Source organism: Halichoerus grypus, chromosome 8 (assembly GCF_964656455.1).
Source record: "Halichoerus grypus chromosome 8, mHalGry1.hap1.1, whole genome shotgun sequence".
Classification (NCBI taxonomy): domain Eukaryota; kingdom Metazoa; phylum Chordata; class Mammalia; order Carnivora; family Phocidae; genus Halichoerus; species Halichoerus grypus.
In genome coordinates, this window is record NC_135719.1 from 77,580,096 (window position 1) to 77,605,090 (window position 24,995).

The window sequence follows — 24,995 nt, forward strand, 5'->3', positions numbered from 1 at the left end:
GGTAAAACCATCTATGCAAAGGGCCCGGATTCCTCACTGCTGAAACATTCAATGAATTTTTAATAAGTTCTGAACACTCAAGTTGTCTGTGGTCAGATCAACTGCTGTTATTGGATAAAGAAAGGCAAAATTCACCCTCCAGCTCTACAATCCTATCCAAATGGAATCTTCGTCTATTGCGTGCTGTCTTAACTAATGCTACAGGATTACCAGGAACACAGATAGAGAGACGCTGCAAGAAATCCAACACAGTGGTGAACGAACACCCGCAAGGGAAGTAGAGAAGGCATTTCAGGTACCGGAGCTTACTGTTTCCAGCCAGAATTAGATTACTGAGCTTCAGACACCCCACTGCCAGGTAAGATTTAATTTTATAACATTCTCTATATCCCGACTACTGAAACTAAGCCTGCTGATGCTGTGAATGAGCCAGTAGATTTGAATTTCATGTGATCCTCCCTTTAAGCTTTATGCAGATTTATGCCTTCTGAGGTAAACACTTCTTTTTACTTATGCTGCATAAACTACTCATCCATAACTAGATAAAAACAGCCCCAGAGTCTCATTCGTTTTTCACTGGCTATGTCCCATCTTTGTCTTCATTTTTAAAATCCCAATTTTGTTTTCTTTAATAGCTTGGAAAAAACAAAATGCGTGAAGAGAGCTCTGAACCGGGCACAAGAACCATTCACACATGTTATATACCAAACATTCAGATGTGATTTGTTTCCCCGGGGCCCCTGGTAAAACAAAGAATTAATGCATTTTTAATATTTCCATTAATGCCAGAGAATAAAGCTCAATAACTGATTTTTATCATTACAAAACAAGAAAAGTGGTGATGTCACTCTCATTCACACTAAAGAAAAACAATCTCTGGCAAACTAAGGTATAGCACCCCAGTAGAATGGGATTAATTTACCCTCACAGTACTGGGCATATTGTTGTAACAGACTAAATAAGGACATTTTTCTGATTTAACAACAGAACAAAAAGATGTCTGGTATCTTAATACCTCAAAAGCTTTAACTCAGATCAATGGTCCAAAGAGCAAAATGTAAAGAACTACTGGGGCCAAAGAATTTTAAAGGGTACAAGTGCCTTTTAGAAATTCCCTAGAAATCACTCCATAATGAGACATCAAGAGAGACTGTCTTATATATGGGAAAAAAAAAAAAAAAAAAAAACAGAAAAGATAGAACTTTAATTTACCCTACATAGATTTTTAGCCAAAATTCAACTATATTAGTTTGCATATAAATTCAATAGGAAAAGTTAAAAGCTTAATCTTTTCACAAAGAAGCCCTAAAATAAATAATACATTTCTAATATCTTAGAAGACAAGAGATAAAGGAAACAATAAAAGCAAATCACACTTAACAATAGAGATGATCTGCTAATACAAGGAAAGTTATCAGAAGTAATTATTCAGTACCTGTCTAAAAAAACAATCAAGTTTGACATTCTTCTCTTCCATTTCACTAAATCCTTTCCTTTTTTCAAAGCCTAACAGAGTTAATTACATGATCCCTTCACTCTTTTCAAAACAGTCCATAAAGAACCTTAAGTATCATCTTTTGCATCTGAATTCATTACAGAAATTTACTTATCATTTTCCAGTACCAAAGGAAAGCAGCAACTTACATACAAGCAGTGATGGCATAATGTACCAATTTGTTTCAGAGAAAAATCTTTATTTCAAAATTTCAAAATACTTCCTTTGTATACCAGCCCTAACTAACAAGTATTGTTTTTTACCTACATCCGGACTTACCTGAACCCTTAAGGATTCTTTTCATCTTTTTTCTCCTTATTATGATATCATATATTTGATAAACTGACATGCTTTGAAAATAGGCCTATATTTATAAGTGAAAAATACCACTATTTCAACTCAATAACTAAGGAGTCTTTTTAATTAACTTGGGCAAAAAATGAAATTCACAATAGTATGCTCAAACAATTTGCTTCCAATAAATAGAACTGAAGGGGACATAAAATTATACTCATGAAGTCTTCTGGATTTTATTTACTCACTGGAATGTACACCAGTTTGGGGACTCTGCTTCTATGACTTCCAATGACAATGATGGACAAACAGATACTATCCTCCTCCCAAGGCCTTTGTCAGCATCAGTCCCCATTTCTTTTCTTTTTCTTTCCTATCCAAATCAAGGTTTTTTCTCTATAATAATGCATTCTGAATAATAACTACTGAGGTTTAAATAACACTTTCAAAAAAAAAATTCTACAGCAATTTGGAATAACCTACATTTTCCTCTTCATTTTAGTGAAAAAAGTGAAGGAAAAAACATTAACTACTTTTTAACACATCATTTGCTAATGATGCGTTAAAATGCTGAAAAGTGCTTCAAAGTCAGCATCTCATGAGTACAAATGGATAAGAATTTTATGGTTATACCTGAATATTTGGTTTATTTATGGGAGTTTTCCCTTTGTGTTGATAGATTTAACAATGAAAGAGATTTTGAACATTCTTGGGAAGTATTCAGTGATTGCCTAATTGTTTCTGTAATTTAGAATGTATTTCATGCCCACATATTAAAGTATTATATTATAAAAGTAACATAATTGTGTAATATTGGATTCTGTCATAGAAATGGAGCAAATATTTAAGCTACCATATCCTTACAATGACATCTATTACTATATCCATAGATTTTGCTCACTTCAAATCATCTAAAAGTTATAAACTTTTGGCTTAAACCATGAGAAAATAAAAGTAGTTATACAGGTCAAAATAAAGTATATCCATGTAGTGTCTTTGTTGACCTTGTTTCGACCAGCATGTCATCTTTGTCTGAAATAACAAGCAACATAATTTTGCATATGAAATTAGAAATATAACTAAGATTCATTTTTAAGTGTTAACTTGAAGGGACTGGCAGTACATAATATTTTTAACTCACCTAAAAAAGTACTGATACCTGCATTACTATAACTCTCAAATTTTGACTTAGAATTTTTCAAAGAATTTCTCTCATTCCAGTATAATGGTAAAGTTTTTCAAGCTTAAGTCAAAAGGCTTTTTCAACTAGCCAGTATATTTGTTCCTCATCATGGTTAATTTCCTTTATGAAATGATCAAATTTGAAGGATGATGGTTCATCATGGAGATTCATCTCCTCTCCAGCTTCTTCCTGCTGAGAGAGAATAGTTTTCGGTTTGTGACATCACAGTCTGTAGCTGGGGAAGTGGCTGTGATACCAACCAGATGATTATATCCTTTCAGTGTGAACCAGCTACAAAAGAGACATGAGCACTGTCATTTCAAGTCATGTCACAGAGACACTAAAAAGACGCACGACAGGAACCGAATTAGAGAAGGATGCTTTCATTGCATTTGTCACTTTTACAGCACCAACTATTAAAGATAAAAGTGCCATTTCACAGCTTACTTCATTAATAATTTAAAAGGGGGAGTAAACATCATGTTAATACAACTCACAGATGATAAAATGGAAGGAAGGAAAGTACCAGTAAGCAACCAGACAGTAATGGAAAAGGAACTTAGAGAAGAATCTATGCAAAATTTCACCCTGGCCCCCAGAGAAATACTGCTACTCCTCTCAAAATGGGTATGAAGTGCTCCAAATTAGAAAGGGACTCTCAACTTATACAGTGACCCCATGACATAAATTAATTAGTGTATAGCATACAAACTAGTATAACGTGGGGGCAGGGAGGGGTTGGTGCACATTCTTTTAAGAAAAACAACTCATAAAATAAAAGGAATATCTCTTTAATAAGCAGAATTATGGTGTTCTATCAAAGTCTTCAAAAATTTGCAAAAATAAAAATAAGTTGGGACTTAGGGCCCAACAAACACGACAGTACGAGAGCTCCTCTTGCCAACACACATACATAGATGGACCATCTCTCCTCTACCTCTTAGGCAGCTCTAGCTGCAAAGGACAAAGCAAAACCACCAATCCTTCTGCATTGAACACATGTGTAGTTTATCCCTTGATGAGGTGCAAGAGCCCCATTGCAAAATAGCAGTCATTTGTGTCTTAGCCTCCTAGATTCAGAGCCTATATAAAGATATTTTTTAAATAATAACTCCATGAATAACTAGAAGCCAAACTGACATTTGTTATCTACAGCTACAGTCTGCTTCAAACAACGGCGTATTAGAGAATTATTAAAGCATTTAACCAGTCCTATGTAGTGGGTAATGACTACCAGCTGATTGTCAACAATTGTTTGAAGATCCTGCCATCCTCCATGTCTCACATGGCATTGGAGCCATTAGTAAAATAACTCAAGAATCCAGATCAGTCAGAAAACATTACCACTTTTATAGACCTAAGGCTTGAGGTTACACTGTTGTCATCAGAATACAAATGCCTTCCTATTTACTGCTTATCACTATATGCATGTTGCATTGAATCATGTGCTCTTTGAGTAGCAAAAGTCAGTTCCCAGTTCAATTATCCCAATAAAAATGTTTAGCTGTTTATAGAATTTTCTTGCTACAATCGCCTAAATATGCTGGTTGGTATATAATCGAAATCTATCAGGCTTAGTACATGACATGGTTCTACTCTAATCCTTCATCAACTGCATGTCTTCCTTCCTACGTGCTGCAGGGACACAGCCCTCTGCATGCAGTAATTGTGGGTAATCCGTGGTGATACCTACAGAAGTGTTGTCTAGGAACTTTCACAGCACTTCTGATAACACTTTTTTTTTTTTTTTTTTAAAGAGAGGGAGGTGGGAATGGGCAGAGGGAGAGGGAGAATCTTAAGCAAGCTCCACACCCAGCGCAGAGCCCAACCTCATGACACTGAGATCATGACCTGAGCCAAAATCAAGAGTTGGAAGCTTAACCAACTGAGCCACCCAGGTGCCCCTTGATAATACCTCTTTTAATAACGCCTTATTCAATTGTATTGAAAATCCATTTATATACTTATCTTGCCTACTAAAGTCTGCATCCTCATGGGTGAGGGCCTCAAGAGTGAGGACCACATATCATTCATTCTTTATTTCCAAGCACAGGACTAGTTATTCAATAGCTATGTTAATGAATATGAAAATGTATCTTAAGACATTTTCAAGTAAAAGCTCATCAAAAAGGTGGAAGAATGAAGATTCTAAAATATACCCCAGCTTCACTGGTAACAAGAAAATAGGACAAATACAGGAAAGTCTCAATAAGGGGAACTTTTTGGAGGAGTAATACTGAACTAATAGCTATAAACAGATCAGATCTGTTAAGTATACTATGTGATATCATGAGGTTACAAATACTGGATAGGAAATTTATCCCCTTATACTTTTGCTGTATTTGATATACGGAAATCACATTTGCCATACCATATTTTGATGTAGAACTTCATCAATTGTCCAAAAGGATCTAAATAGGCCTTGCTGTTAAAAAGTGATTACAGAAGAATTTGGATAAGCATTTTGCCAGAGAAATTGAAAAGATACTAACTACAGTCAGCTTTCTGATTCATTCAAAGATAAGTGTGGGGGGAAGTGACATACTTAAATATTTTACATTTATTCTGTGTTCTCTCTGTGAGGAATAAATCTATGCAAGTGTCTAAGTCAAATTTCCTTTGAGTTTGAAAGCCACGGTATCATCAGATTTATCTGTTAAATCTATGTCAACAATGGTGATCTCTTTCAAAGCAGGAATAAAGGCTAAAGCCTATGCTGCACATTATCCTTTATGAAAGAATTCAAGGTAAGAAGGTATTCAAGTAGGCCAGCATTGCTCTAGAATTCATCAACATGTGTACTGGGGTGGAGTCAGCTACAGTCTCTAGAAATGCTCAGGACATGTGGACAAATGCCTTTATTGAGGCTGGTTTAATGTACACAACTCAAGATTTTTTTGAGCTTTGACATCCTATCATTTTTTTAAGCAGTGCTACATTGTTTCAAACAAAATCTTAGATAAAATGTCAAGACATAAAATGCATGAAAGTAAGACATAGAGCACATAAAACCTGGTTGAGTCCAGATAGAAAGCATAGAGCCCTACTAGCTAGAAGACCCTTCTCATGCCATCTCTCCTATGCTCTCCCCTCTCCACACTTCTTGGAACAGCTCCTAAAGTGTATTTGTTGTAATTGCTCTGCCATCTAGAGGATCTACAAAGAAAGGTATTCTTCTCTATTATAACACATGTATTTGATTCCACACAGACATTGCCAAATAGTCTAAAACTCCTGGTTTGAGTTATGTCGAGCAATAGCTTTTTCTAGCCCAAGTGGGCATGAGCTGCCAAACACGGCTGTTCAGACATGCAGAATGCTACTCCGTTATTCTGTTGTCTCAACAATGACCAAATAAATTACAAGTACATAAAGAAGGATTAAACATCTATAATCTGGGGCACCTGGCTGGCTCAGTCAGTAGAGCATGTGACTCTTGAACTAGGGATCATGAGTTTGAACCCCCCACTGGGCATAGAGTTTACTTTTAAAAAATAAATAAAATGAATAAAATAAATTCATTCTCCTAGTCCTTAAAAAAAAAATCTATAATTTGGATTAGAATATCCCAGAAACAACTAAAATTAACAACATCTCAGAAAATTTTATCATATGCAGTCAAGAGGTAAGGCATGGAAATGAAGCATGAATTTGTCATAATAGGAGTCACAACACAGTGTGAGAAATCAACAGAATTTAATTGCTGGAAATACCAAGAGGCCCCCCTTCATAATATTCTTTCACCTATAATATTGTGCCAAACATTTTAGTTGCCTTTAGTTGATTCCAGATTTGTGGATTCTTGTAATTTACTTGATTTTGAGTGTGAGACAGAGCTCAGCTATTAGGAACCATACATCACTAAATGTTGTATCTAACAGGGTATATTGGATAAAGCAACCTTTCTTTTTCTTTTTTAACAGGAAATATTTTCTATCCCCCCAACACATGCAATTATGGTGACCCACTGGTTATGTAATTTGTTTCTACTCATTGAGCATCTCCAGCACTATTCCTTGTTTAAGGAATTCTCTTTATTATTCCAAAATCTCAACTGATTCTTATTTTTAAGCCAATCTCCCAAGTAAGCAATGTCTTTTCCACCCCCCAATGTGCTTTAAAATATTTTGAAATAATATTCTTGAGATTCTATTTTGAAATATTTTATTAGGAATTATTTCAAACTGATGACCAACACCCATGTACTTACCTCCTAGTTTTAACAAATACCAACTTTCACCATTTTTGCAAACAACTTTACAACTTTATTCCTTGAGATAACTATGTCAGGAGCCAGTTATAATTTACACATCTTTATTAAGATTTGTAAGTCAGGAGAGGGAAATTTTGTAGCCATAATTCCACAACTATCTTCATTACAAATATTTTATGTTAGCATAAATACCAAGACAAAGACATTTTTTAAAAACTATGTACCCTTCCTATCTCAGACACCCAGCCAAACTTTTGAAACAAATGTCCTAGACAATAGAACCATAGGCTAATTTCTTTTCCCACATCCTCCCTACCCCCTCGCTCTATGCCAACCTCCTGTGGCGAAGTGACATCCTGAATGGAAGTAAAATAATATTACAAGGTCCCCTGAGAAGAAAACCAATTCTCACCAGTGATTTCTTATGTAGCAAAGACATACCTAAACTCACGGTTACAAAGGCACAAACTAGTTACAGCAAGGTTAACATCTTGTACCATAAGTAAATAAAAATGTATTTTTGGCTCAAGTTGGTACCCAAGAGCTAGGAAGGTTGAAAATGTGCATCACCTCACTGTGAGGGCAGCCAGAAAAACCCATCCACTCCCCTTTTTAGAAAAAAAATCAACAAAAATCACAACAACAACTACATATAAAGGGAACCCAGAGGCTGGACTCCTTACAATGAGACAGGGAAGCATGCCTTCAGGATAACAATTGAGAATGAGCTCCAACATGCTCACCTTAAAAGGTACAGTTTCTCATATACGGCTAACCACAGAAAGGTCATCTGATGGACAGTCCAACGAATGCTGAAGAGGAGACAGATTCCAACAAACCCTCCCCTCACCTTCATTCATAAGCACATAAACCACTGCGTATCACAGTAAATTCCAATTTTATACGTTCACATTCGCTCAGCAGGAGGCTGTGACCGCATCCTGAGAGTCAGGCTGTTGTAGCCCAACCCAGTGGCCTCACGGAGCACAGCTCCTATGTTCGCTCTCCCTCAAGGACACTTGGAAAGAGCAGGAAATTGCTCTGTAGGCAGAGACCCAGTACAGACTGGCCATCCCAAACAAAGCGGCACCTATGGATTGGTAGTATTTCCTGAGCACCCCTGAACGTGCTATGGTACTAGACTGTTTAAAAATTGGAAACAGAAATACTGAAATAAAAATTAAATTATACAGACTGGTCCCTAAAGAGTCAGAGAAACACAGAAATCAGCCTGTCTTTTCCTTTCCCATGGTTCCTACACCCAAGAAACATTAGAAGGCTAGAATTCACAAACACGAAAACCAGGGGAGTAACACTCACTTTTGCCCTGAAGCCCCCATTCTAAAAAGAGCAAATGTGAAAAAAAAAAGATAGAAGAAAGAGATAAATGTCCATGTCAGGCCAGAGTAGGGAGTAGGAGTAGCAGAACAAGATGGACCAAAGAGCAAATGATGGGTGGGACCTTTGGGCTTATACAACCCTCCAGGGTGCTTCTTCATCCTACACGAGCCTGTTTAGGAAGGTCTATTATACTTGAGAATATCCACAATTTTTAACTCTGAAAGGTCATCTCTACCTCCTCTCTCAATCTGACAATCATTTACCCCAAAGGACACAACACTAAGGGAATCAACTCTCAAATTTCCAACATAAAAATTGAATTCAACAGGGGTGTCTACGGCTATGACTCAAACACTGCACTGTCTATGAACATATAGAAAAGAGACTTATCTGAGCAATTCACCTCCAAGTATCTACAGCTTTAGGTTAAAACCCAACCTATACGAGCCTCAGTTTTCCCATCTGAAAAGTGAAAGATTTGGACCAAATGCTATCTAAGATTGTTTTCAGAGTGTGCATTCTATGCTGCCTTTCGAAGACTGAGGGAAAAAAGACACCAAAGATTCAGAACTCACCAACTTCACTCAACTAACAGCAGTTAAACTGGCGCACTAGGGAATCTTAAAGGGCATGCGCAGTGAGGCAATAGGGACCTTAGTGATCAAGAAAAAAGCAACTTACATATGGCTGTATATTTTCCTTATGAAAACTGCTGGTCAGTAGAATAGCAGGAGCAATCCAAGAGATTTTAAGTTGGAATTAGAAGAAACCATTCAGGTGAACACTAACTTGTTCTAGCTATGAATTCATTATGTAATGGTAGTTTATTCTCTGGGTTTCAAAACAAGAAATAACTCACTTTTTCACTATGATTTTGAGTGTTTAAAAAAAAAAAAAGCTTAAAGATAACAGGGAAGAAAATTTAAGATATTCTAGTTGAATAGTGTTTTTAAACGATGCCACAGTAAACTAGTATGGCTCATAGCAACAAGGCACAGTGGAGTTACCAGGACATCAAACATGAAGAGCTGAAGATACATGATTTTAAAGTTACATCGGGAGTGGCAAATTCTTATTTAGAAATTATACTGTAGAGCTGACAGACATGGACACTCCTACACAGAGTGGATTTAATAATATCTTTTTGTTAGCACCGTACCCTTAAGCACCAGTCATATATATATATATATATATATATCTCCTCTAGATAAATCTAGCCAACCCTAAAAAATGTTATCACTAGAGCCTCCAGTCAAAAGTCAAAAAAGACTAACCTGGGATTCAGAAACACTTTGCAAGTAAGTACTCTCTACATTACTATCAGAATCATCAAATTGCAAAAATGTTCAATGGGCTACTGAGGTTCAACTGGGTTTATGTAGGTCTATACATCACAATTTCTAAGGCTCCTCCAAGCCCTAGCAGCAATCCCTCTTGGTTTTTTTGTTTGTTTGTTTGTTTTTCCCCTCAGAATTATGGTGAGAAGATACTTAATAAGAAATCCAACAGGTATTAACACTAGCGATGCCTTGTCACGTTTCCGAATATAAAGCAGATGAATCTCATTTACACATACACAGCATATACAGCTTAACACAAAGTCTCTATTTTGCTTGGGCTAATAATTACCAGCAGTCAAGGAAAACTCATTTCCATATTAGAGCTCCTGAGTACCTCTGTCACAATACAAGTCAGAGAGATGAAATGAATCCATATTTTGTTTTCCAGATTTTTCAGTTTAAATGACACAGGTAGCTAATAATAAGGGTAGTATTTCCACTATCATGACTAGACCAAAAGGAGCCAAACTATCCAACAAAGATAATTTTTTAAAAGTAGCCAAAAGGGTTGTATGTTGTGTGTTTTACTATAAAGTGGTGGCAGGAGGAAATAACTATCTGCAAACTAGGAAACAACTCAGCTTCTACCCAGTCTACCAGCAGAGCCTAATGCTGCACAGCCAACTGTGTGCAGAAGGCAATAGTTCAGTATAAAATAATGATGGGCTTTGGAATCAGACTGATAGGAATTCATACTATAGTTCCATCATATACTAATTATGCGACATTAGGCATATCTAACTTCCTTGAGTTTAATTTGCCTCCTCTGTAAAATTGTCTAATACTGACCTTGCAAAGTTACTCTGAAATTAAAATATTATACATAAAGTACCAAATACCCAGCCAGGGGTTCTTTAAATAAGAACAACTGTAACACATTTGTTGATGCCTACACCTCATCTACCCCTACTCCCCAAATTAAGATAGTTACTGTTATTCAACCTAATCCAAAAGTTGGCCCTGATATATTTCCCAACAATGTTGCCTTCTCCATTGCAAACTACTGCAAGATCACTTCCTCTCCATTCAGGCCCCACTTAAACCCCCCTACTATGATGACCCCAAGAATTAGAAATGCCACGCTCTGGGGGGAAAAAAAGGAGGAAATAAATGAAAATATTTCTGAGAATAGCTCATTACTAAAATCTGTTCTGGAGCAACACAATAACATATAGTTAAAAAGCCAAATCTCAGTCCCAAAGGTGAAATGCAATTTGACTATTAAACCACTGCCATAGAAGTCACTTGGAATGTAGCTAATCATTCACATAGACACACATACACACACGTGTACCTACTTACTCGGTAGCCAACAAATGCTATGAGATAAAATAAGCATTTTGTAACTGATTAATGAGGAAGAAATTAAAGTCAATTACTGATGTTTTACCTTGTTTCACAAATGCACCTTCATTAACCCTATTTGTTTAATATAAATACATCTACTCTTCAAAGAAATGGACAGAAGGGTCAGTGACACAGAAATAACATCATTTATAATTTACATTTATATATACATTTATAGCTCTGTAAGAAACCATAAATGAAAAAGGTCAAGTAAGTATATGGTCATTACAGCTTGACGTCTTGTCTCAGGCAATTCTTGGCCTCATTCTTAGAAAGCTGGTTCCCCTGAACCTTTAAGGAGAAACAAGATATTTGCATAGCCTCAAAATATTTTCCCCAACATATTTACTATTTACTGTCTTTGTTTTAACTTATGCCCAAAATTCCTTGACACTCCTCCCTCTAGTAGGTGAGGCTTAATCCCCAACCCCTTGGGTATGAGTAGGATCAAGTCACTTGCCTCTAGTGAAGAGAATGGCAAATAACTTTACACTGGAGAAACCTGACAGATATCATCTTAATCAAGTGATCAAAGTTAATATTGTTAGTCAGAAGTCATGTTGATATCAGGTGTCCATTGATGCGACCCAACAAGAAAAGCACATCATCACCCCCAAAATCTGTAAATTCTACCAAACCCTGAGAAAACATCAGAAGAACCCAAATTGGGCACCTGGGTGGCTCAGTCGGGATCAAGTCCCACATTGGGTTCCCTGCTCATCAGGGAGCCTGCTTCTCTCTCTGCCCCTTCCCCCACACCCAGCCCGGTTCATTCTCTTTCTCTTTCTCTCTCTCTTTCACGCTCTCAAAAATAAATAAATAAAAATACTTAAAAAAAAAAAAAGAGGGCGCCTGGGTGGCTCAGGCAGTTAAGCGTCTGCCTTTGGCTCAGGTCATGATCCCGGGGGTCCTGGGATCATGCCCCACATCAGGCTCCTTGCTCTGCGGGGAGCCTGCTTCTCCCTCTCCTCCCCACTTGTGCTCTCTCTCATTATCGCTGTCTCTCTCTCTCAAATAAATAAATAAAATCTAAAAAAATAAAAATTAAAAATTAAAAATTAAAGAAAGAAGAAGAACCCAAATTGAGGGACATTCTACAAAATATCTAACCACTATTCCTCAAAGTGTCAAGTCCAGAAAAGACTGAAAAACTGTCACAAATTAGCAGAAACTAAGCAGTTAAATAAATGCAGTGTGGTATCCGAAGTTGGAACAGAAAAAGAACACCAGTGGGGAGAAAAAAAAAATGGGGAAAGTCAAAGTCTATAATACAACAATATTAATTTCTTATTTTTGATAGATGTACTATGATTATGTAAGATAGTAACATTAAGAGAAGCTAGACGAAGGGTATATGGGAACTCTCTGTACTATCTTTGCAACTCTTCTGAAAAAAATCTAAGTATTAGAAAATAAAAAATTCAAAAAATAAATAACTGGTCCCTAATGTCACTTAGTAGTAAATGAATCCACATGCAAGATATTCTGCAACTCGACCACCTTCCTCATTTATTGAAATAGATTCATGTCAGGCTACAAAATGAGGTGCTTTTCACCGAGGACTATCTTCTCAGGACTTCAGGTCTTAAAAAGGAGACAACTCTAATAGCAGACATAGGGACCTCTGATGCACTACATCACACCCAATAACCACAAACAATAGCTGATTCATCCATTCTGCAAGCTTTATAGTTGTGAACTGTGTGCTATGTACTGTGCCATATGCTAAAGATAAAAAGATCTACCCTCAACAGACATACAATCTAGTATGATCGGTTTAAGAGTAATGCACTCAGAAAGTTTCCCTGACCTCGGCAAGCTGAATTGGGTGCTGTCCCTTGATTGTCCCACAGCAATCTGTGCCTCCCATGTTGAATTGTAATTGTTAATTTCCTCATCTCTGTCACCTCATAAGTGGTATTTGTCAAGAACTATGCAGGGGCTGAGATTTTATCCTGTTTGAAAGATAGTAAGTTAGCCTATTACTGTTCCATGGATGGTGGCCGAAGACCTGACACTCCTGGATCACAGACCAAGGCCTTGATGATTCTTGGCAAAAGGAGTAGCCGAAGCTCTGTGTTCATTTGCGCTGGTTCCCCTTGCCCGCTCCATCCCAGAGGGGGACTTCAAAGAAGGCATCGTAGAAGGACCATAACACATACTATGGACTATGTTACAGGAAAGGAACACTAAGCTTAGGAGATTCACTGCTCTTACAGTAATTGGAAGCAAGCCTGATGTTTGTCTGGGGGAGATGTTCCCCAACTCCCATGGTGGCTTGCTGCCCCAGGTAGAGAGCCGTCAGGGTCCCATATTCTTGACACGTCCATCGAGCACATGCAGGAATGCTCAGGACCTCTGGTGGATTGTCTCTCCCAACAATATTCTGTATGTTGGGGAGTAGGTTTTAGGCACTTCCATACTCTCAGCACCTGGCATGATATAGGACCCATTGGAGTGCATGCTAATTGAGGGACTAGAAGCTGAATTTGAAGCCAAAGACAACTGCTCCATACTGTGACCATATACACAGTACTTCATCTTCAAGTTTCATTCTCTTCGTTTCTAAGAAATGTTCAATAAGAGAAGCTCGGGCGCCTGGGTGGCTCAGATGGTTAAGCATCTGCCTTCAGCTCAGGTCATGATTCCAGGGTCCTGGGATCGAGTCCCGCATCGGGCTCCCTGCTCCTTGGGATCCTGCTTCTCCCTCTGCCTCTCTCTCATGAATAAAATTAAAAAAAAAAATCTTAAAAAAAAAAAAAAAGAGAAGCTCAAGAAATGTTCAATGAAAGAATTATCACCAAGGATTATTCTATCTCTAAAACTGAAAGTTTCTACAATTCTCTAAACAGCAGAATGCCAGAAAGCCCAGGTGCCTGATTGTCTCTGACAGATGTGACTCACAGAGTATTCTCACCGTGGAGGTAGAAATTCATGATAACAAATTTAGCATTCTACTAATTTTGGTTATTCATAGTTATTCATGATAACCTCAAATTGCACTATAAATTTTTATAAACTCTTTACAAATAGAAGGCAATGGGGCACCTGGGTGGCTCAGGAAGTTAAGCGTCTGACTTCGGCTCAGGTCATGATCTCAGGGTCCTGGGATCGAGTCCCACATTGGGCTCCCCACTTTGCAGGGAGTTTGCTCGCCCCCTGTCCCTCCCCCCACTGATGTGCTCTCTCTCAAATAAATCTTAAAAGAAATTAAAATAGAAGGCAGAAAACTATAACCACAGAATTCAAAAAGTAAACACTAAAACCACATAAATTATCTACTTAGCAAGTAGTGGATGAAGAAATGAAGAAAACAATTAAACTTTCTAAAACTTCATGATTTTAAAAGACCAGCGGTATTATTATTTAAAATGGAATGTTTTCCTTCATGTAAAATACACAGGAGGCAACATTCAAGGGATAGTAATGATTGAGAGGCTCTCTATCAAGTTCCTTTTGCAAGTGCCAAGTAAACATCTAAGAGGCAGATTTAATTTCCCGGAAGAATGCTCACCATAAACTATGGAAAGCAGTATGTTGACATCCTCACTATTCTTTCAGAAATGTACAGCACAGTCACTAAATTAGCAGTACATATTGATATTTCATTTACATCAATTCCATTCTTAGATAGCCGAAAATTCTGAGACCAATATAGTATCCTCATAACAAGTCCTGTGCAGGCATTCTCTCCATTCCATTTCAGGTATGACAACACACTAGGAATACATGATGGAGTACACTACAGGTGTTTTAATCTTTTGAGGATACTACCTTTCGAATAGAAAAGGTACATTTAAAGGGTTTTTTTCCACCTAAAATATCCAATTAGTTTATGATACTGGCTTTTCTCTTGCTTCAACAATGTTGGGTGGAATAGACCCAAGGACAATTAGCTTTTCTCCCCCATCACACTTACATAGCATATTTTACCCCAACAGTTTGCATTTCTTTGCCTATAAAATAATTATTGACTTTTGCATAGCACTTTATAATTTTTCAAATAATTCTCCATGACCCTCACAACCACCCTGTACTAAAACAAGACAGGTATTATATCTAATTCACAGCTTTAAAAAAAAAAAATAGTTTCAAGAGTTTCACTCCTTCAAGAACATGTACCTAATAAGTGACACGCATAACCAAGTCCCAGATCAGCTGACACGCATCAGTCAAGTGCTCCTCCCATTCCACTACCAGAATACATTTACTACACTTCAGTGACACTTATTGCAGTAGATGACTTTATCTTTCACAATCTTAAGGATTATTAATCTTAATCCCAATTCAGAGCCTCTGAATTCATATGTTTCATGCTTTTTATATTACAAAAGGTTCTGCACTGACCTTCATTAGGCTTTGCCAAAATAAATTTTATTCTATCATTATTATTATTAAAGGTTTATTTTAGCAAATTAGAGAGAACACGCAAGTGGGGGGAGGGGCAGAGGGACAGAATCTCAAGCAGAAGCCCCCCTGTGCATGGAGACTGACGAGGGGCTCGATCCCAGGACCCATAAGATCATGACCTGAGCTGAAACCAAGAGTCAGACACTCAACTGACTGAGCCACCCAGGTGCCCCTCCTTTTCTAATTATTATTACAGTAGCCGTTATTATAAAACTTGGACTTTCCCCATTCTACTTTTGAGTACTTTACACAAAGTATCCCATTAATAATCAGGCTTAATCTTATTGACATGATGAAACCTTACATATCAGTTTTATATCAAATTTTGCCATCAAGTAATCTGAATGTTATTACTATAGTATCAATTATAGTTAGGAGAATGAGGAGGGTATTCGCTCTCTCTAGAGCAAGTAGAGAACCTTATCAACTTCCACTTAACAGGACACTGATCATGAGCCTTTTTTGCGCTGCTTCTCCAAGCCCCCCTTTAAATGATGGTATTTCTTTTTTTAAAGGAAGCATGGGTCTATGAGAATAAAGAGAGAGGAGACAGCAGCAGTTGAGAGGGATATGCTAGATGCTATTAGAATGTAGCACGTGGCTTTGATGATGCAGCTAGTTAGACATTTAGCAACCAGAACAGTATCAGGAATACAAGTCAAATTAAAAAAGATTCAATACTATTGTCTCATTAAGATATTTCTAGTAAGAATAATCTAAATTATCATCTAAACATTCAGTCCTTAAAAATGAGCTGGAGATCCTATAGTCACTGCTAGTGATCCAATGGCCCAGCTCGGTGGGATGAGGATCAGAAAGGTAGCACAATAGCCGAAAGTGGTGATTGTGACAAAATGCTACTCTGGGGCCAAAATCTGTCATCAAATCAAGTATTATTTTAGTGACTTTAACTTGCCATGAGACAAGTTTTTAAAGGAGACAGATCACACTGGATGAAAGGCGGGTTCCTCGGAGATCCTAAAATCCAACAGGGGAACTCCCAAACAGAGCTTAATATAATGGAAGCACTGAGCAAATGAAAGACAAAACCTGCGGAAATAAAAATAAAGCTAACATCAGAAGCTCTCCACACAAACCTCTCTCTAATGAGTATAAAAGCTCTCTCCAATGACTGGATGAGTATTAAAAATGATGTAAAAACAGATCCATGTGCATGAAAGGCTTTCCAGCTGACGCAATCCATGGTGACAAAGGATTAGAAGATAAAGGTCAAGCACAAAATATTCAAATGAAAACAACATTACACAAAGCATGAAGAGATCAATATTTGCAGGGTCTGATAGTATTGAATTTGCTAAAAAGTTTACAGAGACACGGGCCAAAAGCATAAAGACCTTCTAAGACTTTTCAAGGAAGATATGTTGGGAAAAAAAAAAGAATGAAGAAAGAAAAGAAGGTGTAAGCTAAATTAAGGAACTAAACAAAAAGCAAAAACAGAAGTGCTATAGATGCTAAAATGAAATCTCTAGAAAACTGAATGTTGAAATTTTGGGATGACTTAGATGATCAGACCTGGTTTAAAAGATCCACACCTTTCTCAAATCGTGGAGAAATAAAATGGATAGACTTTAATCAGAGGAGTAAAAAAAGGGAGTAATTCTATTTAAAGAAAAAGCTAAGAAGCACTAGATAAAGCCGAGGAAGCCAAGAGTGGTAACTTACGATTAAGCAACAAAGAAGTGAGGAGGGAGGTATGAGGAGAGGTAGGGAAAAAACAGAGCTGAAAGAAATCGTGGAGGATCAACAAGAATCCCTAAACAAATGGAAAGGAAAAGGTCACAGATTTGAAGGAAGAGGGAGAGGAATTAAAGCCGCCAGGGAAAGTAGAGTTTCATGGCAAGAAAGTGAACGTGGATGGGGAACGAGGCACAAGATGAAAAGGATGCAGGTGGCTGGACCAGCAAAAGCAGACAAAGGAGAACCTGCATGGAAACAGCCAAAAAGAGCCAGTGGTGCAGAGACCAGGAATCTGGCAAACCCATTTCTAGGTATTCAGCTGCTTTTATCTTCGGAGGTTTGAAAAAAGAAAATCAAATTAAGCCCACTTCAATGTCCGGCTATAAGAAAGGAAAGATTTTTTTTGTGGTTTTACCTCTTTTTGTTGTTGTTACCCAAATGATTTTTTTTTTCAGTGCATACGTAGTTCTGAATCAATCTGAAATAACAAACAAATACCAAAGGGAAGGTTCTTCTTCTCAACCATTTTGTAATGAGAATGTATTAGTAAAAACTGATAAAATGCATACCATAGAAAAAGAAAAAAAATGAACTGAGTCCACGGGGACAAATACAGCTGTCTTGCTGCTTCGTGGGCTGCTAGAGCGAGAGGCTTTCTTTTCCCTTTCAGTCTATTTGCTGGCAAAAGCATATTGGGGGGGGTCAAATATCATTAGAATTAAAATCTACCCCCCAAAATTAACTTTTCATAAAATTACATTGTAGAAAATATATAATAAATTGAAATGAAAAGACGCATGGACAACTATGCGGACCAAATTGTAAGCTAATCGTTTCATTTGTATTTGTTCTACTGAAAATAAACAGAGCTTACAGACGTGCACATAAAAGATTTTTTTTTTCACATGTTTATCTTCAATATTGCTCCAGTGCATTCTGCTCGCACTGTAAACATTTTTCTAGCTCTGGTTGGCTGTGACTTCTTGAAAGGAATAGATAGAGCATATGGCATGAATTCAATGACTCACCACTTGAAGAAAAAAAAGTGGGGGGAGGTGCGGAAAACTTGCTTAAAGATCTAACATCTTATGTCTGAATATAAGTGAGAGTACGGTACCATTCTCAAAGCTGGTGAAACCCAAGTTAGAACTGCAAGAACACTGTTCAAAAAGAAAAGCTGCAGGCCCAACTGTCTGTTTCAGAGGCTTATGGAAAGAGTCCTAAAAAGATGGCTGAGAACTGCCAATCCTACCAGCAGAAGTGTGACTTCAAACAAACTAGTCCCCTCTTCCTTTATCCTCCACTTGGAAAGACAAGATGCTACTACCCACGGCCAGAGACCAAAACAAAGCATGATGAAAGCCTCAGGGTGCCGAAAAGGACTGCTTCTCCCAAAATGTTCCCCATGGTCTATGGGGGTAACTTAAATCCTATCATTAGAAATCCATTTTCAGACTTTCCTTGTATAGAGAGACACATAAAAGAGTAGGTAAGATACAATTTAAAGAAAAATTGTTCAACAAACATAAACAAACATCATCCAGGTCAAGAAATAGATGACTATCAACATTACAGAAGTCCCCCCCACCCCGACACCTGCTACACGCCCCTCCCCAATCATTACCCCTCACCTCTCCACTGGAGGGGACTATAATCCTGAGTTTTACCATAATCATTTCCTTGGTTTCCATTTTACCATGACTGTGTCTCCCTAAATAACACAGCTTACTTTTTCTCTGGTGTGTGAATTTCAAGTAGAATCATACGGAGATATTTTGTGGCTATGTAATATTCCTTTTACTTTACAGTATGTTTGAGAGACTCATCCACATTTTATGTATTCGTTCCACTACGAATGGACATCTGAGTTGCTTTCACCTGTGGCTCTTCTGACCAGCATCACTATGAACACTCACACACGTCTCCTGGCGCAGGTGTGCTAGAGCTTTCTAGAGTGCCTTCCAAGCGTCCAAGTGCTAGACCCTCGAATTTACTGGAAAATGACATACTACCTTCCTAAGTGAACACATACACACACGTACATACACGCCAACATATATACACACGAGCTGTGTGTGCAGTAGAAATTCACTCCTTGAATTAATTACTGGTCCTCAAAGATTCACTGTTATGAAGTAAATCCTACCAGCAAAGTAACAACACATTAAGCTAGATGTATTCTTAGCAAAAGGTCCGTCTTCAAAATGGCATTTGAGAATTGGACCAGAGGTATACACATCACACAGCTGATTCTAGAATAAAAAATAATGCATAGGGGCGCCTGGGTGGCTCAGTCGTTAAGCGTCTGCCTTCAGCTCAGGTCGTGATCCCAGGGTCCTGGGATCGAGCCCCGCATCCCTGCTCCGAGGGAAGCCTGCTTCTCCCTCTCCCACTCCCCCTGCTTGTGTTCCCTCTCTCACTGTGTCTCTGTCAATAAATAAATAAAATCTTTTAAAAAAAATAATGCATAAAGTCCAATCACCCCGTCTTCTGTCTCCCTTCAGTGCCTTTGCTTAGCTAAGCTGTAATTGCGATTAAATCCTACTCTCTACTCCTCTCTGCACACAAACAGCAGAGTGAAAGAGGGAACAACACCCTCTTCTTACCTTACATTCATGAACACCAACTCCAGTGGGCCTCTAGTACCACCCAGCAACCAGACCACATTTTCCTATTTCGTTCATTCTCCCACCCTGTAGACAACGATTCTTACCCTTCTACTCTCTCACTTCTAGTACCTCCTCCGTGACCCTCACTCACAGCGTTCTTACTTCACTAAGAAAACAGAATCAATTAGAAGGGAACCCCTCAAGCCCCTGTCACATCAACCCACCTACCTGTATCCATGCCTCTATGTTCTGGCCTTTCCTCTGATTACAGTCCAACAACTGTCTGAGCCCCCAGCAATGGGCACTCCCACCACCTGTACAATATAGATTCCATCACCACATGTGGACCAAAGAACATAAATCCAGTAATTCTCACCTCTTCCCACATTATATTTTGCCCTCTCTTCTGGATCATTCTATCAACAAATAAACATGCAGTTACTTCTCCCATCTTTAAAAAACATGTCTTGACCTACTTCCCCCACCAGCCCATTGCTCTCCTTCTGATGATAACAAACTCCTTAAAATTAAGAGGTGTTTATATTTGCTGTCTCCAATGTCTCTCCTCACATATTATTTTTAAATTCAAGAATGAATTTATCCCACCACTCCAACAAAACTACTCTTGCCAAGATCACTAGTAACCCCGTGTTGTTAAAGTCAAGTGTCAATTTTTGGATGTCATCAAGTGCATTTGACACAGATCCCTCCTTCCTGGAAACACTTAAAGATTCCAGTTTCCTGGTTTTTCCTTCTGCCACTCACTCTCAGTTTCCTTTGGTGGTTCCTTCTCATCTCCCTAACCTCTAGACACTGAGCTGCCCAGTGCTCAGTAGTTTTCCACTAATAACTCCCTTGGTCATCTCATGCAGTCTCATGACTTTAAATATCACCTACAGGTTGCCATCCCCCAAATGTATATCTCCAGGCCAGGCCTGGATCCTGCACCCCAGAGGTCTTCATCCGACAACCTGCTGGATGTTTCCTATTGGATGCTGTGCTGGGGCTCTTCCATTTGCCACTCCACATTCACCCTCCTCCCTCTTCCTCCCTGTTCTGCCCTAAGAGGTTGATCTATATGGATGACAGAAACAGGCTCCCTTTGCCTTCTGGCTGCTAGTAGGTTAGGATTATGGGAAGCCCTGCAGGAGAATAAAGGAGGTAAAGAAGTGTAAGACCAGAGTATTTATTCACCTGTCTCCCTCCCTCTGGGGTTACCTTCACCAGCTAGATCTCTCGAGCAAAGGTGATTCATCCTCTCAAGGTCAACTGCTCTGTAAGAATCTCTCCCCCAGAGTTTCAGTAACTAGGGACAGTAACATCTCTGCTGTTTCCTGCCCTCCCAATGCTCTACTACCTATGCTCTCCCCACATCCCACCCATACTTGTGTAAATGATGCCTTTGTTAAAACTTCCTTCAATTATACTGAGTGTGCCATCTATGTCCTACAGGAACTCTAACTAATACAGATGTCAAACTGGCATCTCAATTACAACACATGCAAAACAGCGCTCCCAGAGTTTGACCCATCTCAATTAATGGCAACTCCCTTCTTACAGTTGTCAGGCCAAGAACCTGGCATCGGCCTTATACATCTTTTTATGTCATACCCCATACCCGCAAGTCCTGGATGCTCTTCCCTCAAAATAGATCCAGAAGCCAGCCATGTTTCACCAGCTCCATGGCCACCACTCTGGCCAGAGCCACCATCCCTGCTTGTTTGGATTGTTGCAATAGCCTCCCAACTGGTCTACCAACACAGCAGCCAGAGTGATCCTGTTAAACATAAGTTAGCTGTATCATGCTTCTCTTCAACACCCTCTGGTGGCTGCTCATCTCACTCAGAGTAAAAGCCAACATCTTTAATAATGGTCTACAAGCCTCCCCATGATCTGGCCACTATGCCTCTCTGACCTCATCATCTACCTGCTCACTTTGCTCCAGCCATGCTGGCCTCCCTTGCTATTCTCTATACTCCTACCGGTAGCAAAGCTTATGAACTTGTTAATCCCTTTGCCTGCAACACTCCTCCCCCAGATATCTCCAGTGCCTACTCGCTCACCTTCCTCAGGCCTTTATTCAAATGTCATCATCTCAAGAATACTTTCTCTGGCCACTCTTTCTAAAATTGTAACAGCCTCTCCCCACTTTATTTCTATCCCAAGCAATTATCACCATTTAGCATCTTACGTACTCTCTTTTCTTTAATGTGTCTCCACCCTTTAGAATGTCCACTCCAGGAGGCAGGTGTTTTTGTCTGCTCTGTTCTTTGCCATATGTTCAGTCTCTAAAATAGTACCTGGAAGTAGTGGATACTCAAAAAATTGTTCAATGAACCACAACTAGACACCATCCAGTCAACCAGCCACAGTTAAAAAGTCTAACAGTACTACATATCGGCAAAGACAGCGAACACTAGGAATCCTAGCTCATCTCCACTTTGGAGAGCAATTCGGCTATATCTAGAAAAGTTTATGATGTACACATCTAACAAACTATCAATATTTTTTTCTGGGCTGTGTATTTATTTATACAAATGAAAATGGTATAATAAAAGTTGGTGACTCCAAGGAGTATAGTCAGCCTATCTGGAGAATATTAATATTTTATGATCACAGAAGATAAGTCCATCTCTCAAAGGCAAACTAATATAGTCCGACTCCTACAATGAAGAAAGCAGGCAGCTCTTCTCAGGCATAGGACATGGTGAAAAGAAAGTGATGAATCAGCAACAGAAGAAAAAATAAAAGCACATATCAGAAGATGTGACAATTACAATGAATCATGGAACACTACATCAAAAATTAATGATGTAATGTATGGTGATTAACATAACATAATAATAAAAAAATTGAAAGAAAAAAAAGATGTGACAATTGTGATAGCCCAAGAAACCAGTCACAAACAAGTCACTTGGGAGAAATCAGTAAGCAAAGACAGACTACAGGAAAAAGACATACAAGACCCAAATCATGTCAGGTTTTAAGTTGTAAATAAAATGCTAACATAAATAACCAAAATCATGAGCCACTGGGCATTACCGCTAGATCAGACTCGAATTTTGAATCACCTTCAAACATTCATGCAGGATCTTTCATGTGCCAGACGGTGTCCTAGTAATGGACTACACATTTGATTCAACTAAAACCAGGTAGTTCATGTGTCAACCTTATTGCGCTACTTCAAGTTTTCCCTACGTCCTTTAGCAGAACAGCTAATAGAAAGTAAAACTAAGCAGCCCACCTTTTACCTTTCTCCCACCTTGAAGAAAAGTGCTTATAAGCCTGTAATTGGCCAAAATTCAGGCCACCAGAGGGAAGTACTCATCTGACCAGCAAGAAGATTTGAGTCATCAGTCCCTGAACAGTCCGTGAGTTGGATGCCATCAGCAAACCTCTACAAAGAGGGTTATGGTGTGTGTGGCATAGAACATAATGACACCAGACTGAACCTTGCTCTTCTGACTCACACTCACATACTCTCTCCACTTATAATTCTCTTTCTACTCAAAGGGTTTAATTAAATAGGAAGAGAATTCATCACTTTAGGATTCTTAGTCTGGTACGGGAATTCAAAAATATACACAGATGAGAAAAAAAGAAAGGTTGAACTCAACAGCAACATAAAAGTTGGGAGGAAGAGGGAATTTAAAGCAAATTGTCTGAAAATCTTCATTTTATTTCTCTGCTTCTTACCTCATCCTTTAAATTTTTTTGGACCTAATAATATTTTGTTATTGAGGTTAATTGTAGACTCACATAATCCTTGTAAGAAACAATAGAGATCTCACGTACACTTGACCCAGTTTCCCCCAATGATAACATTTTGCAAAACCATAGTATCATATCACAACTAGAATATTGATATACTGACATTGATATAACCCACCAAGGTTGTTCAGATTTCCCCAGTTTTATCTGTACTCACTTGTGTGTATGTGTCTTAAGTTCTCAACAATTTTATCACTTGTGTAGGTTTGTGTATCTACCACCACCATCAAGAAAATGATCAGTAGCAGCACTACAAGGATACTTCATGTTACCTTTTTATAACCACATCCACCTCCCCCATCCCTAACCCCTGAAAACCACTAATCCATCCGCCATTCATCCTTTCAACCCTCATGCCACAGCCTAGTAGAGAGTAGACATCTATCCAACCAGCCCTGCTCCATTATTTCCTGTCCCTACTCTCCTACTCTCCAGCTTCGCACAGCGGCACATCACTCAGGGTGGAGTCTATCTTCAAAAACAGCTGGCCAGAGAAGGAAAGAGTACTGCACCTTATTGATAGAGAACACTGTCCAAAAGCAAAACAGAAAAGTTTTCACGTTCAGGTACACCGGTCTCTACTATGTGCATATCCTAATATGCATATTCCTGGCTATAAAAGAGGAAAGAACACATATTCTAGAAGCTTGGTAAAGCTTTGTACAAACATAAATATTGATTCCTCTGAATTCAAAGAAAACACTTCTATTTTCAGACTACCCAATTTAGAGGGGCATAGTTCAGCATTTTTCATTTCCATAAAGCCTTTTATCCATTTCAACCAGGACTTAAATCCTTCTACATCAGGACATGGAATCCCTAGCTTCCTGTTAAGGAACCATCTTTCTTCCTTGCAAGCCATCAGATACACTGTCCTTTACTTGAATTTAAAATCCAAAGGACAAAATGAACTGCTAGTTATTACAATGCGGTTTTAAAAGGAACATAAATAAAAGGTCTGTGCAACTTTCAGAGCACTACACCATATGCATGCAACTGGAATTCATACCTGCTGAGCTGAGGAGAACACTGAAGTCCGTCCCCCTCTGTGATTCTCCACTTTCATTATTGACCTCTTTTTCAATATCTTGATATCGATCCCAGTTAGAGACTATCTTTCTTTTAGAATAATTTCCCTGTTCCTCATTCTCTTCTCCATAGGTCTCTGCATCACTGTCATCTTCAACCTGCAATCATTAGAGACAAATCAATACACAAGCAGTGGAAACTTTGACCTTAGCAGCCTTAGCAGTAAAGTAAAACCAAACAAACAAACAAAAAAATAGTATACCGG

At 38.5% G+C, this 24,995-nt stretch overlaps 1 protein-coding gene and 1 long non-coding RNA gene across 2 annotated transcripts in view; both read right to left on the reverse strand.

Annotated features, from left to right (window-relative positions):
• AVEN (apoptosis and caspase activation inhibitor) overlaps nucleotides 1-24,995 on the reverse strand; it is a 176,791-nt gene that overhangs the window by 111,361 nt on the left and 40,435 nt on the right. Inside the window, exon 2 of the mRNA XM_036082602.2 lies at nucleotides 24,711-24,888. Coding sequence (XP_035938495.2) covers nucleotides 24,711-24,888 — 178 coding nt within the window. The remainder of the gene's footprint in view (nucleotides 1-24,710; nucleotides 24,889-24,995) is intronic.
• LOC144382768 (uncharacterized) lies at nucleotides 1,674-3,161 on the reverse strand. The gene is made up of 2 exons (XR_013450160.1): nucleotides 2,931-3,161; nucleotides 1,674-2,821 (listed from the first exon to the last, which is right to left on the reverse strand). It is a non-coding gene; the product is annotated as an uncharacterized LOC144382768 (long non-coding RNA).